The 18,251-nt window shown below is 44.5% G+C and overlaps 1 protein-coding gene across 38 annotated transcripts in view; it reads left to right on the plus strand.

Annotated features, from left to right (window-relative positions):
• LOC308199856 (uncharacterized protein) overlaps positions 1-18,228 on the plus strand; it is a 288,903-nt gene extending 270,675 nt beyond the window's left edge. For 35 of the 38 annotated variants that reach the window (XR_013955011.1, XR_013955012.1, XR_013955020.1 and 32 more), the window contains one exon: positions 7-875. Coding sequence is in view for 6 of the 38 variants with exons in the window: in XM_080604628.1 (XP_080460754.1) it covers positions 7-8 (2 nt within the window). In the remaining 32 variants the exon portion in view is untranslated. Of the gene's footprint in view, positions 1-6; positions 876-1,124 lie in introns of those variants that run through there. The other 3 variants (XR_013955018.1, XR_013955019.1, XM_080604623.1) reach the window with 3 other exon arrangements.
• Positions 18,229-18,251: the final 23 nt, after the last annotated feature.

The raw sequence follows: 18,251 nt of genomic DNA on the forward strand, positions 1-18,251 counted from the left end.
CCACAGGAGCTGAGGGATATCCTTGTGTCAGAGACATCTCCCTCTGCCATCTCACCCGGGACTGCAGAAGCCCAGAATGAGTGCAGGGCAGTGGCTGAGCAGCAGCTGAATATTCAGATTTCACTCTTCAAACAACCAGAGATACTTCGAAACCACGCGTGAGACAAAATGATGTTAAACTTTCAATCCTTAAACCTCTGTTTAGTCGTACTCCAGAAGTGAGCAGTTCATAGCAGACCGGGATTTCTGATTGACACTTTGCCATCAGAAGCCCTCGAGTAGGATTTTTCCAGCTATAACACAGCTATAACACTGGGCTCTGCTCCCTTTTGGAAGATGCTATTTCGCGAATAGGAGCACGGGAGAAATTTGCATAAAAGCTTCATATATAATACATGATTGCTTGGAAATTAAGAAGCAGCAGTTTTTCCCTTATTGTTTTTGGAATAAAGGGTGCGCTTTGTTTTCTTGTTTACTTAGTGTGCTCTCTGATCCCTTGATGTGTTTCAAGAGTTTTCTGTCAGCATCATGAGACCTTGCTTACCTGGTAAATTTTAAGTGTGAAATGATTAGTGTTCAAAGTGCCTGAAAAAAACAACAGTAACAATGTCTGACAACTTTTTTTTTTCCTTCTCTTGTTAAATAATATTTCATGGTACATTAAATGGGTTGTGAAGCCTCTTCTGAAGAGACCAAAGCAACGTATTGCCGCACACTTAATGTTTGCATCAAGTAGCAGTTCTTAAAAAGAAAAGAGCTGAAGGCAACCTGCAATCCTTCCCTGAGCCTTTTCTCAGTTTGTTCTGAATTTGATAAGAAATGGTAATAATTTGGGGACATATATGGAAAGAAAATAAATATTATTTCACAATAAACCTCTTAGTGTGTCATTTGCAGATACTAGAAATGCTACTCGTTAAATCCACTGATCGTTACTTTTCCAGAAGTCGAAATGTTTTCAGCCGAACTGATTTCTTGACAGTAGCTTCGGATGCAATAGCTAGAGCCAGAGCAGCCCAAGGAGAGAAGCAAACAATTAAAACATTTACGTATTTGATTCTTGATAGACATCTCCACAAGGTAGGTTTTAACATTTTTTTTCTTCTTAATTTTTTTTTTTTCAGTAAAGAAGGATAAGCTTGGAGTGCCCAGTCACCGTGGTAACTGCCAGAAAAATTCTCCTGAAGTTTGAAGAGGTCAGCTAACGGGGTCAACAACTCTGGCCTCTTTCTGAGCTGGGGCTGGCAGGCTCCATCCTGCGGCTGGGGTGTTAGCGCAGGCTGAGCCCTGGGAGGTGGACCATTCCAGCTCTGATATAAATTTTTTGAGTCAGTTCACGGCCTGGACTCTCCAGGTGGCCTCCAAAATCGATTGTGACCTTGTGACCCTGTCTAACGGAGGCATAGCATCCACCCTAAGTAAGGATTTAGCCAGGAACGACAGCTTTCCACTGAGTGTTATTGGGGACAGTACAAACAGTTTTGGAAGCAAGGAGGTAGGTATGAGGAGCTGAGGTCATTAAAGGCATATTAAAAAACACTTTTAAAAATCCTTGTTAGTGGAAAGTTTTTATTAGCATTATTCCTTAAATAAACTGTTCTGGCAAGGACCCTTTTATCTTTCCTAACAATATCATACCAAGTATTTCAGTGCATTAACATATGAAAAATTGGCACTTTCTATATTCCAAACTGAACTCTTGTCTACCTTTGGATTTTGAACTTGCAAGTGAAGCTGGCAGATGTGTGATAAGACTTCTGTGAAGCATGTTTTTTTCCTTAATATCATAAAAACCAGGAGACTGCTTATTAAAGCGCGTTGTTTATTTTTGGAAGTAACTTCTCTGATATATGTGTTCTTTTTAGATTCAAGACGCTCTTAATTTGTGTCATTTTATTATTAAACTGGGAAATGAAATCACATTCAGAATAGCACGGAATGAAAGTATGAGTTTCACAGGCTGTTTCCTTCACTGGTTTGTAATACACACAGACAAGTCACAGATTTGGTTACATGTTTTTGTAGAAGAAAACTGTCATCATGCTAAGTTCATATTTATAGAAAAAAATATATTTTTCCCTTAAGATTTCAAGCAACAAGCCATTGGGGTGAGGCAGGGACAGGAGGAAGCTGCTGCAGAGGTCTGATTTTGTTAAAAAAAAAAAAAATCTATAAACATGCCATTCTGAGCAAGTGGCCTTGCTATTGTGCTCCCGGGTAACACTGTCCTGGTTCATTACCACTTCTACAAAACCTCAGCTCTGCACACACTGCTCACATGAGTAATCGGTCGTCATCAGGTGAGTAAGTGGAACTACATGGAGGAGCAAAGTCCAGTTTCCAAGGTGGAAAATGCTCTCAAACTTTGAGTGACTTTAAAACTGCTCTGAAGGAAGAAAATTGCATTAATGTTTGTTCCCAGTCTTGGAAAAATTACACAAACTTATCCCAGCGGGAATCTTGCCCAAACACTTCTTATGCCTCACAGGAGAGGGCCTGGCTCTGACGTCCTTCTTCCCATCACTCACCTGCGGAGCAGTTCCCCTTGGGTCAGAGGGCTTGTGCAGAGATGGGGCTATTAAATACGACTCAGAAAGAGAGCCTGAGCCCTCTCCACACTAAATAACACGGTACCGCTGAGAAGTCCCATTCGTTACAACAGCGAGAGTCTCTGGCTTTTACTTGCGGTAAAACCTTGCTTTACACAAAGTCCCCAGAACCAGAGGATGCCTGTTGGCCAAGGTCCTGCCTCTTGTAGGGCTGGCGTAATCTGCCCGGTGGGATTATCTGAAGAGCAGGAGTTAAGTTACTACAAATAAGAAGGGGGGCAGAACTGCGCCCTAAAATAATCTGGGGCCCAGACGTGCACGTGCGGGTATCAATGGCAACACTCTATTTAATTCCATCCTAAATAGTAACTGTAGGTTGTTGCTGTTGATTTTTAATAGAACTATGCTGAAAACAATTTATTCACATCAGTGGGAGTGTTGATTCAGGGGAGTGCCTTGTATGACTAAGCTTGGCAAGACAGAGCTCAGAGTCCTCAGAGAGGACCAGCATATTTGCTCAGTTTTCAGAAAAAGCATTTAAAAATAGGAATTGTGAGCAGCTGCAAGGTGAATACAAATCTGCAGAATTTTTAGCATTTTTTTTTTTTTTAATATTCATACCTCTTTCGTAATGTGAGCATACAGTGCCCCAGTTCTACCTGACAAATGGGATTATTTCTAAAAGAGATGGTACAACCATTGCATTGGAACTTTTGGACCAAAATTGCCTCAAACTTTACCAAAAGCCTCAGGCTTGGAACAAGGAATCATTGGCAGAGAGAATGACAAGGAGTCTCAAGATCTTTTACTTGCTAAAAAGTTTTTTGAGTTGATTTCTGTAGATGCTATTGAATTTACAATCAGCTGAAAACCTACGAATGTCACTTGAAACTGGTCATGGGTCTGTGTCTTTTGTAACTCTTTGCCTTTTTCTGTTGATCATCTCTAGTACAACTGGGATGTGGAGGGCATTGTGTAGCTGCAGCGGGGCTTCTGGTCTTCCTCAGCCCTTCCAGCTCCATGAAGTGCTCGCTCCAAATTGTTTGATTCCATGACATATTTTCTGAAGTGCAGGCTGCTTCAGTTTTAGCAGAATGATATACATGAATGGGCTTAATACAGCATTAGAGATGAACAGTCAGAATCACCAAGGGTGCTGGACTGGTGGTTCCCAGCCTCTATCATATGGATCACTGATAATCCATGGGGCCTTGGGAAGTTTGCTGCAGGTGGTCTGTGGAACTGTATTAAATAATAACGTTCATAGTCTTCAATTAAAATTTTGATGAGAAGAGTGTGTGGCAGTCTGCACTCAAGTCTGAGAACTGAGAGCGATCTGCCAGCCTGAAAGGTCTGAGGATGTCTGCTTTGCATGAATGTGTCTCAGCCTGTGGTCCATCAGGCATTAGAAAGCATTTTGAGAATGCTTTCAAATTAAATACATGTGCAGTAAATGAACACGCCTTCTCACTCATGCAAGCGAGCAAGCAAAAGAAAACAACAGCAAGAAAAAAAAGGACTTCAAAACAAAACAAAGAAAATAAAGGTAATAAATTAACACTGACGCCTCAGCCTAGTTTGTGTTTGTTTGTATCTGAAAACCACATTTCCAGTGCCGCACGGAGCAGGGAGCAGGGCTCTGGCAAGCATCGCCTCGCCACGGCCTGGAGTGGGGCTGCTGAGGGTCTGTGCTAGCTGGAGGAAGCGGCGAGGGCAAGCGTGTGCTCAGGACTTGCAGGTGCGCTGCCAGAAGGGCCCGAACAAGTGCCGCATTTCCTTCGCCTTTTACTTTCCTCGCCGCGTTAAGTGTGTGTGCGGCTGGCATGCAGAGGAAAAGTCAAACTAATTCCGATGCTTTTCCCTATTCTGGGTGGACTAAGTCAGAGAAAGCACTTACGGCAGCCTTTGTGGAAGGGTTACAATGTAGGTTGATACTTTAGGAGCTATAGGAAGTTCTTAATCCTTCACTGCCTACGGGACTGTCATTTATAGACCTGCCATTGTCTCATCTTTTATAAGGATGCTTCCTTACATTAAGGTTCCAAGAGCAACCGGACTTGGCCATTGTTCACAGCTATTTCAGCTTGTGCCTTAATGCACATCTAATATTCTGTTTATGCTTTCACTGCTCTCCTACGCAGCAGACTGTACTTTCACACTGGTTTAGGTGACATCACTGACAAAACATTCATTCCAGTGTTTCTTTTTTATTTTTATTTTTTTTTCTTTCCTGATTCGTCTGTACATTTTGATTTTGCATTAACCTTGTTTATTACAGGTAACATGGGAAAGCATGTGGAACTTTATGTATTTAGTTGCTCATTTTGTGTTCAGTTCTTGGTTGAAGGAAAGCCACACAAACACACTTCCTTCTTATAAAAAGGCTTCCATGTGTTAAATTTCCACCAGGTCAAATTCATTACATGTGTATTATCTAAATTAAAGTATCTTTTACCATATAACAAGAATGAATTTGGCCATGAGCAGACAAAATGGAAGCAGGGATTATTTTGGTTGTATAAAATGTAGCTTGATGTTAGTGGTGGCTTAATTACAGGATTTTTTTTTATTGCTATTCATACAGACAACTGCTGTTTTCCCCTTTGATTTATCTCCAGATCAACCCCCTTCAGCACCCCATTTCTGGCAGTCTCAGCAACACGTGGGGTCTGGCAGGCTTCTGCAGACATTTCCATCCTCCCTGCACTGCTCCTTCCTGTGCCCTGTCGCACCAGCCCCGCAGTCTGGTGTTTCTCAGAATTCTTCAGTGATGCCTTTCCTCTCTAATCTGCCCCATGGCTGCTCCAGAATCCGATGTTTTTGTCAAAGTTTTTCCAACAGTTCTAGAAATAGAGGCTGAAATACAGGTGGGTAATCTGGAGACCAGGTGGTGTGCTGCCACTGCCTTCCTGCCCTGCCTTGGGTAAATTACAGACCTCCTCTAGAGCTCAGCTCAGTGTCCATAAAATAATAACAATAATTTTGCAGAGTGCTTTTATATTCCTGAAAAAAAATTGATGTAAATCAAAAGCTACCTAGATTTTGTCAAACACAACTCTGTCTAACACTCCCCACCTCTTCCTCTGCTGTCTTAGCTGCTGAAGCATTGCGATTAGCCTTTCAGAGTCAAGGGTTTTGTTCATGCCTTGCATAAAGCAACATTTGGGCTTTTAAATTACCCTTGTGTTCACAACATATATAGCAGTGCTGATTTTTTTTTTTTCCTACATGTATTCTTGCTTTGCTGAAACCCCCCTGAACAAACTACACCCAGACTGGTGCCACACAGCCACCAAGTGCCCGGTCACCTTTGTGTGCTCCAGGCAGCGTGCGGCTTTAGCATGGCCATTGGGGGGGCAGCGCACGTCGAAATGCGTGATGTGGTCCTTCCTGACCCCGAGTTACGCCTCGCTTAGCAGTCCCTCTTGCTGTTTAGTTGCTCTTGTAGTTTCCAGTTATGTAACCCATCTCATTTTGTGAATATGTGAATTTAACAGCTGTCATTGTCAGCAGTGGTGGTGTGGTTTCTTTTTCTTTTTTTTTTTTTCTTTTTTCTTTTTTTTTTTTTGGCAAGCTGGCATTACTCATCAGTCTCATGGTAGTTTTGTTTGAAAAATGCTTGTGTTAGAAAAAGTGGATTTATCAGCTCAGCACTGTATGGTGCTAGCATGCAGCACAACAAAAGACAAGTGCTCATTTCAGTAACGCTTGCAGCATTTCATGGGGCCCCCAAATAGGCTGAACAAGGCTTCTCTGGCAGCTAAACCCAAGTACAGTGGGAAACTGTTAAAGTGGCAGTGTCACTGCCTGGAAAATGGGTTCTGTTTTCTCCCATCAGTTATTGCTGCTTTCTGTTTTTTGGTTTGTTTGTTTGTTTGTTTATGTGTTTAAAGACTATTTACTGCTTTCGGAATTTCACTGAATGTTTGAGAAAAAAGAGACATAACTGAAAACGTTGTGCTCTTAGAAGTGATTTTTTCTTACCATTTCTTGGAGCACAGACCAAACAGTTTGTCATTCTCAAAGTGGTTCTGTCATACAGGGAAAAAAGATACTTGTGGCTTTTTCAAGTAATACTATAAAGTCAGTCATGTTGCAGCCCTTCAAGGAGGTCTCTTTCCCTGTTTAAAACAGTTTATTTTCAGAATGATTTGCTGCACTTAGAATTTCTTTCAGAACTGCTCTTCCAGAATGCAAATACAACCTGGAGAGTTTTCTGTATTTAATTGACTGTGTCAGGTGGTTAAAATCATGTTTTAAAAACAGTATTACATACTGCAAATGTGTCAAACCCTTTGTTCATAGATATTTAAAACAAATGCATTTTTCAGTATTTGTTTATTCTCTCTGTTTGCACTCCATACAGATGGTGAAGATAAACTAGTGAGTTTCATTTTGGCTTATAAATTATCTTTTACATTTCCAGGCAAGATGCTACAAAGCCTGTGTGACAAACATCAGATGGAAATACTTTTTAGAAATGTTTGCCACTAGATGTATTGTAAGATTTATGAAAGGTTCAGTTTTATAAAATGCAAATTTTGGACCAATTGTTTCTCTAAAAGCCTTTACAATCTCTGTAGCTGCGTAGTTAATCTGCTACCCCGTTCTCACCAGGTGTCCAACAGGAGTCAGAGCTGGATAGAGCACACATTTTACAGATCTATGAATATTACATACATTTTTAACTTTCACAGCTTTTGTTTGCTAAAATGCGGTTGTTTACCACAACTTGCGCCCAGACAAATGTATCTAAGCATGGACACTTTTAAGACTACACAAAAGGCAACTGCATCCGCCCCTGATGGCACACAACCAGGACGGTGTTGCTGTGCATTCATCTCCCACATGTGCTCATGCTCCAGACGATGCTGGGCTGTATGGGAGAACTGGGAGCACATGATTCCCATCTCATCCTGTTCACCGCAGAAATAGGTGGCTGCGGCGAGCTGCCTGCTCTCTGTGAGGACAAAGGTCTGAGCTGTCGGCTGCTAGACAGCCTGCAACACCTCAGGCAGAGGCACGGTGACCTCGCCATAAATGCATGTTGGCATCATGCTGTGCCAGTGCACACAGACCCCTTGGTTTCCACACCTGGTATGGCAGCAACCACACAGCAGCCACTGCTGCGTACCAAAGCTTGATGTGATTAACCTGTCAGGGTTCACGCTTACTCAAGGCCAGCACTGCTGGAGCTGGTGAGATGTTTGCATTTCAGTACCCAGAAAGCTTGATGTCTCTTGGGGTGTTTCTCAACTCCTGTGCACAAATTGGAGATCCCTCGGTCCTTGGCCAGACCAGGCACAAATAACACACCAAAGTGATGCTTCAGGGAGACAAGGAAGATGTTCAGGGCTTCCTCCTCCCTTGAACGGAGTAAATCTGAAAGCCATACAGAGGCAGCTGGTTCAGGCTCTGGGGCAAAGCTTTGTTTAAGACATGCCTTTGTTGATACCCCCATGCCCTCTTCTTGCCACCCATGGCTGCTTGCAGGCTGCCCAGGGCTGCTGGTGAATGACATCGCCTTCATCATCACTGCGCCTACATGGCTGTAGCTCATCCTCTGGTGTTTGCCTGGGCACTGAGGGCCAGGTACACTGCAGGACCCCGCTGTGAGAGTGTCACTGAGGTGTCTGATCAGGAAGGCCAAGAAGGGGTGACATCTGTGACTGTGAAGGTGGGGGTGGCTGTTTCGGTACAAAACGTGCAGGAAATGTTTCTCCCACACCTACCGCAGCCAAGCCATGGTCGTTGACTTGAGTGACAGGGGAATGGGAGACTAGGATGTCTCAGCACAAGCCCCCCTAAGCCTTGGCTTGCAGGGTGAGGTCTTGAACACAGCCAGAGCCTGTTACATTAAAGGCTTTGTAAAAGCAACATTGCCAGGCTAACATCCACCTCCCACGTTAGCAGCAGCCCCGGCAGGTGTAACGTGATCCGGGCAGCCCAAGCCAGCGAGTAAACAAACGGCCGCTTTCTGCACAAGCTGCACCAGAGAACCTCTCCCAGCAGGGAATTAGGGTGAATACTGGTGCTACGCGAGCTGTGCTGCTATGGAAAGGTCTGTGATGATGGACAGTGTCGTGGGACTGTTAATTCTCCTTATTCCACACAGGTTTTTCCCTCTACACCCAGTATTGGGTAGGGTAAAACTGTATGGAAAAAATCCCCTAATAGGCCTGTGGAGTTTGGTGGGACTGGGCCTGATCCAGCTTCTTGAGCTTTTGTGGGGATCTTCTGCTGCTTGGTTTCCCTAAGCTGGAGAAAGCAATCCCACTGCTTCAACACTGCCAAGCCAGTCAGTGGCGTTTAGTGTTGTCCTCAAGAGCTGCTTCCTCACTCTTCCGCTGGGCTCCATCTCCAGTGAGCAACACTAGCCGAAGGGCTTCCTTCTTAACTACAACACTGGTCATTTTTTCCTCCTTCAACGTCAGCATTTAAGCCTCCCAGCTGCGGTGGGCCCCCCCCTCCTTACACAGCTGAGGTAAACAAGGTGCATCTGTGGGCCTGGCAGGCCTCTCGCAGCCTGCAGCCTGTGGGTGCACCACACCAAGGTCGTGGCTGGGCAGCGCTGCCACCATGCTTCTGCTGCCCAGCCTGGGTCCCATCCTGCTCCAGAAGGCCTCCCCCCTCCCTGCCCACGCTCCGGCTCCTCACGAGTTATGATAACATATAAGCAGCTTAGAGAATTCTTATCGGAACGAGTTGAACACAATGCGACGTTTAACTCTTAATGACAGCCACCTCTGACTGTGAGTGACATATTATAAATTATGTTTGAACTGGATTTTTTTTTCAGCGGCAGATATTCCCCCTGCCACCCAGCCAGCCCTGCGAAGTTGCACTTGTGGCCTTAATCCCACTTGGATGTGTGCCCCGCTGCCTCCACTCTCCGTCACTTGGGTACTTTAGTATTCTTGAACAAGTGAACAATCTTTGTTTCTGTACCTTATTAGGCCAAAGACCATAGCAGCTAGTGATGGCATCAGCAGGCCCTGCAGGCAGGATTCTCTGCAGACACAGCCAACCTCCAACAAACCCCTTTTTATCCTCCTGTTTCTAGGAAGAATTATGATGGTGGTGCCCTGCTGTTGATCAGTCAAATCTGTGGTAGGCCTAGAGATAAGTCCTGTAAGTGTGGTGTACTGTAAAACAGCGGCTCCCATTCATTAGTAGCTTGTGTGTAATAAACCACCAAAAGGAGGGGGATGGGGCGGGAGAGGGGAAGAGCAGCTGCAGTGTGCAGGAACAAACAACACAACTCATTCTTGGGAGCCAAAACTTTCTAATTTGCTGCTGGGCTGCTGGGAGCACTCAAATTCTTTCTGATAATGCGCTCGTGCCCTCGGTGTCTCTCCCCGCATTTCCCGAGTTCTGCTCTCCAGAGGTCCCCCAGTCTGGGACAGCTTCACTCCGAACCAAAACCGTAGACGCTGTTGAACGGGGAGGAGGAGGGGAACACAGCAGCCTCCCAATGTTTGCAGACTCCGGCGCAGCAAAGTGGTGGACCCGAGACAAGTCGTCCTGCCCGGGAATAGCCGTTGCACGTATCTGCTTGTGCAGTGGGTAAACAAAGCATCACATGGGCTGCAGAGCAAGCACGAGACATGTCGCAAACCCATACGTATCTGAGGCATGCTGAAGGGCTAGAGTGTTGTTATCGATATAGAGCCTGGTGGAATAATTAGGAACTTTTTTTCTCTGAAAAGGCAGAAAACAAAACAAAACAAAACAAAACAAAACCCTCAAATCTATAATAATTGAAAAAATATTTGGCTTATTTATTATTTTTTTTCCACAAGTTTCAGTAAATATTTACATGAGCATAATATTTCCCCATTGCCCTGTATTGGAAACCGCTCGTAGGCATGTGCATTTAAATGGCATTTACTAAGTATAATGTAACATACTGCATCTGTTGGGACCTCAGTGGTTACTAATGCTTGCACAGCTGTGAATATGTTGGTGCTTTAGGAGCTTAGCCTTGGACCTGGCTGCATGTAGACCATTTTAGACCATAAATTAAAATTACTGTGTTGCAGAACTGCCCTCATAGAACAAACCTTTGTGCTAAAGCTTGTACGTTCACAAGAAAGGAAAATTAATTTTGCATAGATGCTGCTCTGAAGGACCATTATACACTTGCAGATCACAGTGACTGCCTTTTTCACAGTGATGTGCCAGGCTGTGATGGTGCTTGGACTGCCTCCTAACATTTCTATAGACAAGAGCTACTTAAATGGCGCATCCAGGCTTGGGCCAAACTGCAAGCAGTCTTTATGCAGACACGAGGTTTTCCACTCTCTTGCAGGAGATCCTGCTTGCTTTCCCTTCCCTGACCTCCTGGGTACTGGTGCCCTGTGCTGCCTGAGTCTACCTCTGCAATGAGAGGTGCTTCTCCGGGCTGTTCTTGGTTGTGGTACCCAGTGGGTGGAGAGAAAAAAATCCCTGAGGATCCCAAGTGTGCATCCACCAAATGGTGTTAGCTAGACATGGGCACAAAACTGTTCTCACATCTCTCAAAAGTTTACATAGCGAAGGAACTGAAACTGGCTGCTTATTTGCAGAGCCGCACATGGCCAGTGCAGGGTCCAGCCCTCCCTCTGCTTATACAACATTTTGGCATTTTTTTAAAAAGTCTTTTGGCATTTTGATTTTCCTTCCCACAACTTTGATTGATTAATAGATAGATAAGATAGACAGGTCAGTCAGTAGGTAGGTAGGTAAGTATATATCTTTATAATCAAAATTGTGTAACGACTTTTCAAAGAAAATGAAGAAGGTAACACGCCTGGTAATTGCCGTATGTCCTTACCATATAAGCAGATGGGTTTGTAGCACAGAACTGACAATTGGAAAACTCCAAACTCCAGCACTGGTCTTTGTGTATTTCATGTGCAATAATGTTATATATTGCACACTGATTATCAAGATCAGAGCACTTCTTTGACTGACCCGTTCCCTTCATAGTAGGCACCACACCACAGTTACCTGTCTGTGATAAAGGTATCAGCAAAATGTTTGAAATTATAGATAGGACCATAAAATTGGGCGAATGTGCTGGGTAACTATGAAACCATGAAGGGACTTTTTTTTTTTTCCTAAAGGTTCAAGCCCCATCTCCAGCACAAGAAAACCTGTGTAGCCCTTCCTTTTGTGGCCAGAGCTGCAAAACAGCCCCACAGCCAGAGCACTCGCACAAGGAGCCATTAGACAAGACAGACATTGAGAAAAGCTATAAACAGTAAATAACCTGCCTGCAAAAATACCTTGAATCATTAGAAATGGGTGGTTTGTGAGTTTCCTTGGAATCAGTTACTGCCTTTATGTTTTCATAGTGTTCTGCTAGAAGTGCTATTGTCTAACTATTGTTTGACAGAGGTAAACATGAGTAACCTGGCTCGCTTCTTACACTTGAGAAACTGAAAAAAGCTGAGTAAGTCCTGAGGTTTTCATATCTACCCAGCTGAAGCTGGGGGAAATTAATTGTTTCATATTGAACTGAGGCAAAATATGTCTTAGTGATATTTTAAGCAAAGCAATTTAATCATTTTGGGGTCAAAACTGTCTTCTTTGGGGTTATTAAATCACTCAACCTGGTTTTCTTTAAAAAGAGATGCATGAATCAATGATATGCATCCATTAGCTGAATCCAAACTATTATAAAAACTCTCCTTTTAGAAGGAATATTATTTGTGAAAGGATGACGACTGCCAGCTTGTTTTGCAGTACTCCTGAGCTGGACAAAATGTAAAAATAAGAAGGCTGATCAGACCACAATACTTTTAGTCCTTTGCAGGGAACTCTACCTGATGCTATTCAATTTGGAATGACTCCTAAAGGAAGATTTAACTGTTTCTTGTAGAGAAATTAAATTTCTGATGTTATTTTTAAATGGTTGGAAACTCAGAACTGAGGCTTGCAAGTAACATAAAGTATGTTTGTAAATAGCTGTTTGCTAGTATGTGCGAAAGAGGGGCTACATGTTACTGTGATTCTTTGGTTGTTGATAACTTGCACGGTATGAAAACTTTTGGGGACAGTAACTCACATTCTGTTCTGCCTTCTCTATCTACAGAAGCGACTCTGGTGGTGAAGGGGCTGCTCTGGGCAGCAGGATGCAGACTTTGGCCCTGGCTTCCCACAGGCGTCCAGCACCCCAAGACCCCTGGCAGCCCCACGGCTGCACATCCTGTGCGGGGCTGGTCGCTCGTGTGGCCACTGGTCCCAGCCATCCCCACGGCCCCGACCTGCCTTGGCCCATGTGAAGCTGTGCAAGGAGAATAAAGTTTGTTGTAAATGTGAATTTAATGTGTTTTCAGACTTGACAGCCTCTTTTAAATGAAAACATTTAAGTTGAGCGAAAGGCACATTTGCCTCTCCAAATAAATGGAATTATGGTTCAAAGATCTGACTTAATCCCAAGGCTCTTGCACTGTGCAGTAAGTAGGAAAGAAAGAGGATTGCTCGGATGAGCAGGGGTTAGCAGGATCAGTGGCCGTTTTATATCATTTCCCTCGTTTTCCTTCTGGTATTTAATATACCTTTTTCAGAACTTGCACTGGCAATTTGTGAAAAGTCAAAGTAGCGTCACACTTATTACCTAACAGCAAACAATTAATTGGAACTAATGAAGGATGGTACAGAGAGTTTCCATCCATCTTTCCTGCTAGGAAAATTTGACAATTGTTAAACAAACAAAAATGCCATTCTTCCAGATGTATTTTATCATACAGTCACGTCGTCGTCTTCTTTTTTTTTAAGTTCATTTCAGGACTTTTCTGAAATGCATTTTATTTGTTATAACTATTTGTTCTTTTCCTACTTTTTTTTTTCTTTTTTAATTGTTTTAAATTCTGAATTGACATTTCAATGATTTGAGGAAAGATTTTTACAAAATAACAGTGACATTTGTATTTATTGTACCTCTAAGATCAACATTTCTGCACCCTGCTGCCACTGTAAGCCTGAGGTGAAACAAACAGCCCACAAGGAAAAAGTAAAGCAATATTTTAAACTTTTGCCACAGAAAATGAAGTAACATGTAGGTTAAAAAATACGCTTTTTTTTTTTTTTTTTTCCTGATGAAGATGATGCATGAAACATTTCAGCCAGCTCTGGGTGGAAACAGCTCACTTTTTCTTTTTAGATTCAAATTTAAACCAGTTTCCATTCACAAGTTTTAAAGGGATATACACCACTTAATTCTTCAGCATGACATTTGAGTCTCGTTCCCTGCCAGGAAGGATACCTTAGCCTCCCTGTTGCTGAAAAGACGAGGGAGAATAATAACTTGGTTTTTTTGTACATGGCTTCAAATGTTCCCTTGCTACTACTTTGAGTAAAGTGAGTTCATTGTAACTCCTCTGCTTTGTGGTTCACCTTTCTGTTTGAGTGGGACTTTCTGTAGCTGTACAGATGCAGAGAAAAATATCTAAAAGCAAGCAAAAGATAAAGTCTAAACTCCAAAATATCACTGTGGATTACATGGGCTACATGGGCTCTTCACATACAGGTTATGTGAAAAGGAGATTATTTTGTAGATGATTTTGAGAACCACCAGGCTGTCAATATCTCCCTAGGATCATGCTGAACCATCCCCATGTGTCACTATAACTGCAAAACATGCTGCTGTTGCAGAAACTGCTTTACACACAGCTGTGAAATGTGGGCAAATCTGTGAATATTTTTCTTATTTTTTCTACGTAAAAATCAAAAAGATTTTTGTTTTGTTTTGTTTTGTTTTGTGACTGGGAGCAGACCTCAGTTTCCCAGAACAAATATATTATTAAAATATTCCCCACATTTCTCCCTGTCTTCCTTGAGCTGTTCCAGCTAAAAGCTTTTGTAAGCATGTGGGGGCAGCACTGACCTTTCCATTCTGTTTACGTGATGGCTAGCAAAATAAATCCCTGGTCGGGGAGGGCCTGAGCTGTTTGGAGTTGTCTCAAGAAGTTTTCAGCAGCTCTGCCCTGTGCCCCGAGCCGCCACCTCTGCTCCCACGGGCACCTGGGGGCTGTCACTGGGTTCAGGGGGACACAAAGGCTCAGGCACTATCCCAGTGGCCTAAGAGTTGGGTGGTGCTGAGGTCTTGTGCCTGGGAGCACTTTTGCATGGCTCAATGTCCTCTCCATGTGGTTCAGCATCCTCTGTGCACTGCAGCAGGAATGTGGCTCTGCAGAGGCACCAGTGGGTATTTAATGGTTTGACCGTGGCATGTCCAGCCCCAGAACATCCCTCACTTTGGGATTGCTGCTCGCCCAGCCCCACAACACACAGATTTGTTCAAGTTTGCTTTTGAATGGTTTTGGTCCCCAAAGCATCTCCTGTGGATGGGCTCAGCAGTGTCAGCACAAGGAGGCCAGGGGGGCCGTGCTGCTACCAAAATGGGGGACAGGAGGGACCACCTCTCCTCCAGAGGACTGCTGTGTTGCAAAACCACGTCCACGGAGGGTGAGGGTGCAGAGTTAGTGCCCAGCAGCAAAAGGAGAGAGGAGAATAGGATGTTGCATCTGTGCGATGGGGGATTGCAAGGCAGCCCATGGGCAGGCAAGAGTCAGGCCTGTGTCAGTCTCTATTCCTACAAACCAAACACTGCCTTTCAGCACAGAAATCTTTTTTTTTTCTTTCTTATTATTATTTGTTTTTCTCAGCCATGTACTCCTCCATTGCAGCATGAAGATGCGGAGGCAGCAGCAGCACAAGGCGCAGCCACCAGCCGGGGCCGCCATCCTGTGCGGTGCTCAGCGCCTGCTCAGAGCCTGTGCCCGCTGCTGCCATCGGCGCTGAGGGAATTGAGAGCATTTCACAGCTTTCAGGCACAGGAACAAATTGTAAAACCTGGTGTTGCATCCATGTGCGAACACACACACACATGCACACAGAGCCACCAGCAGCTGATGCTTCACACTAATCACTCTTATAAATGCCTCTAATTAGACTCATAAATACCTCTAACTTTCCTACAGAGAACAAAATGCCCAACAGGCTTAATGTAAACTAAGGGAAAAAAAGGAGTTAAAAAGATGAGTAAAAGCTATTTTTAAACCTGGCAAGTCCTAGAGCAGCACTCTTGAAAATCCAACCAGTGCTACAGAAATCCTAAATTGCAGTGCCCTGCACCCCCCGGAGCCGCAGCATGGGCAGATTGGGGGTGAGCAGCCGGGGGAGGGGCTGCAGCCCTCAGCCTTTGTAGCCGGAGGGCGAAACATTGGGATCCTGCAGAGAGGGAACACAGAAACCCTCAAGGCAGAGAGAAATAGGCCCAGACAAAAGCCCGTTACATGGTTGCAAATCACCCCACTGCTGTTATTTTATTTACCGCTGTCCGCAGGAGGATTGTTTTCTCTTGCGAAAATTTAAGCTTTTTCTTTTCCTTTTTTTTTTTTTTTTTCCCCCTCTTGCCTCCCGGCAGTGCCTGCTGATCCCACAGTGCGCAGCCTGCGCCCACCCCAGTGCCCACTGCCCTGGGCTGTGTGGGGGAACCCCAAACCCCTTCCCGGGAGGGGGCCCCCGGCGGATGAGGGCACTTGTCTGCTGCACAGGTGCTCGCCCTGATTCCATGCCTGGAATTTCTCTATTATTGGTTTTTTTTGGAGGGTGTAAGGAAAACGAGCAAAGGCCTCTGGAGCATCACATCCATGTCTAGAGTGTTAGCATGGGAAATACATTCCTCTTTCAGTACTGTGCTGTGGGGATGCCCTCATCTCCCCCACCCTTTTGGAGCATGTTCCAATTTGGGGCTACTGGAGTTCAACCATCTCCAGCAAAAACAACCCATGGACTTTTGTGCTTTGAAAGATACTGTGATACGGGCCAGGGTTTGCTGATGGTTCCCCTGCCTTCAGCTTTAGTAACCATGAAACCCCTTTTGGACATTATCCACCAGGCACATAAAAGCATTTGGAGTGAACTGGGAAGGAGGAAAGACCAAAGCTGCCCCTTGTCCTTGTGGGAATGAAGCAGCTCCCATCTTTCCTGTAAATACATTTTTGTGGTGGTGGCTGCAGCAGACAGGCTATGGGGGCAGAGGGGACAAGGGGAAGAAGCTGGCCAGGTCTAGGGGCTGCAGCCTGTGAGCTCCCCTCATCTGCCAGCACCTCAGAGGCTCTTCCAAGGTGCTTGGACAGGTAATTAGTACCCAAGCCAGGCCGCAGGAAACCATCCTGGTCATCCCGCCCAGCACACGCAATGAGTTGCAGGCTTGATTTTCGACGGCTGATTTACCCTGAACAAAGGCTCCAAACAGCACTGAGCGCCCGACTTAGGGATAGAAACTTTAGAGCCAACGGGCTCTTTTCCCATCAGTTTAAAATAGTGTTATTTTTTTTCCAAGCTGATAACATTTTAAACATTTTGTGAGACAGTTTTCTCGGGAGGCAAGGAAACCCAGGTATTAGCTATAAAAGAAACTGGTGTGGATAAGGAAAGCCATCCTGTGAATTCACCTGTTGCCAGCCAAGGAGAAATATTTGGTGTTTTATTTCAATCAAGAATTTGCTGCGTATCTGGTGCTTTATCTAACCCCACTCTTTGGAAGATTTGATGTCACGCTTGGCAGAGCTCTCAGATCCAAGCTGCTTTATGGTGCCGCAGTCTGCTAAAACTTTTCATGTTTTAGACTGACATTATTGTAGGAATAAAAATAAAGCCTATAAATCCTCACAAAATGGGCAAGGTGCATTTAAAGTGGCCCAAATTTGTCTTGAATTTTTAATCAGGCGTTTGTACAGGCACTTGATGCCTGGATAAAACAGCAACACTTTTCTATAAGGAAGGTCATAGCAATGTGCAGCACATCTCTGGCTGTCAGATGAGCTTTTCTGGCATTGACCAGCAACTGGTCCATCTGTACCCAGCACCTCCTCCTCTGTGGGTGCAGAAACCCAACAAACCCACAGTTACCAGTCCCCAGCTGAGGAAATTTGCCATGGCCACACTGGCATAAACCTTTGCCACCCCCCCTTGTTGGTTGAACTCCGTCAGCTCCATGCAGCTATCCCAAAGCCTGAGCAATGCCACTACATCCAGTGACGTGCTGAGCTGTGCCACTTGCCATGCACGAGAGGACTTCTGCCTCACGTCCCCATTTTTATCGTGCCTTGTCTACTGGCCTTTATTTTTCACTGATTTTATTTATACAAAGACAGCGCTACCCTGTAGCAGCAGGCTGATGAGGAGTCCTAACTGCTCAGAATCTGTGTAAAACCACTGACTGCATGGACCGACACCTGTGGCTATTTTGGTCTCAACCACTTTCTTCGGTCCACCTCATTTATGGAGGTTACTCTTAGGTAGGGTGGGATGCTGAAATAAGCTTCCATGTTCCAACCATTTTAGTCCATATTTTTTTCATGTAAATCTGCTTTTTGCAAATGTGTGTGTTTGGGGCACCATTTGTGGCTGCCTTTCATCTCAGGGGGTGGCAGTTCCCAATGAATTTGCAACATCAGCCAGCGGGGGACATAACCTCTAATGTTATCACATTTCGAGTCACCCTCGCTGTCTGTCACGGCACAGAGGTTGCCCATAGACAACATGAATTTAGGATTACTGAGATTCATTGGTCAATATGGGGTATGATCCTGTTACAACCTCTAATTATGGGTGCGAGCATTTTGTGGACAAGGCATAGCATCTTGCTCTTCTGGTTTTGAATGCTGGGGCCTCACTGTTTGGTGCAACAGCCAAGGCCACAGATAG

Source organism: Anser brachyrhynchus (assembly GCF_964034855.1).
Source record: "Anser brachyrhynchus genome assembly, chromosome: 9".
Taxonomy (NCBI): Eukaryota; Metazoa; Chordata; class Aves; order Anseriformes; family Anatidae; genus Anser; species Anser brachyrhynchus.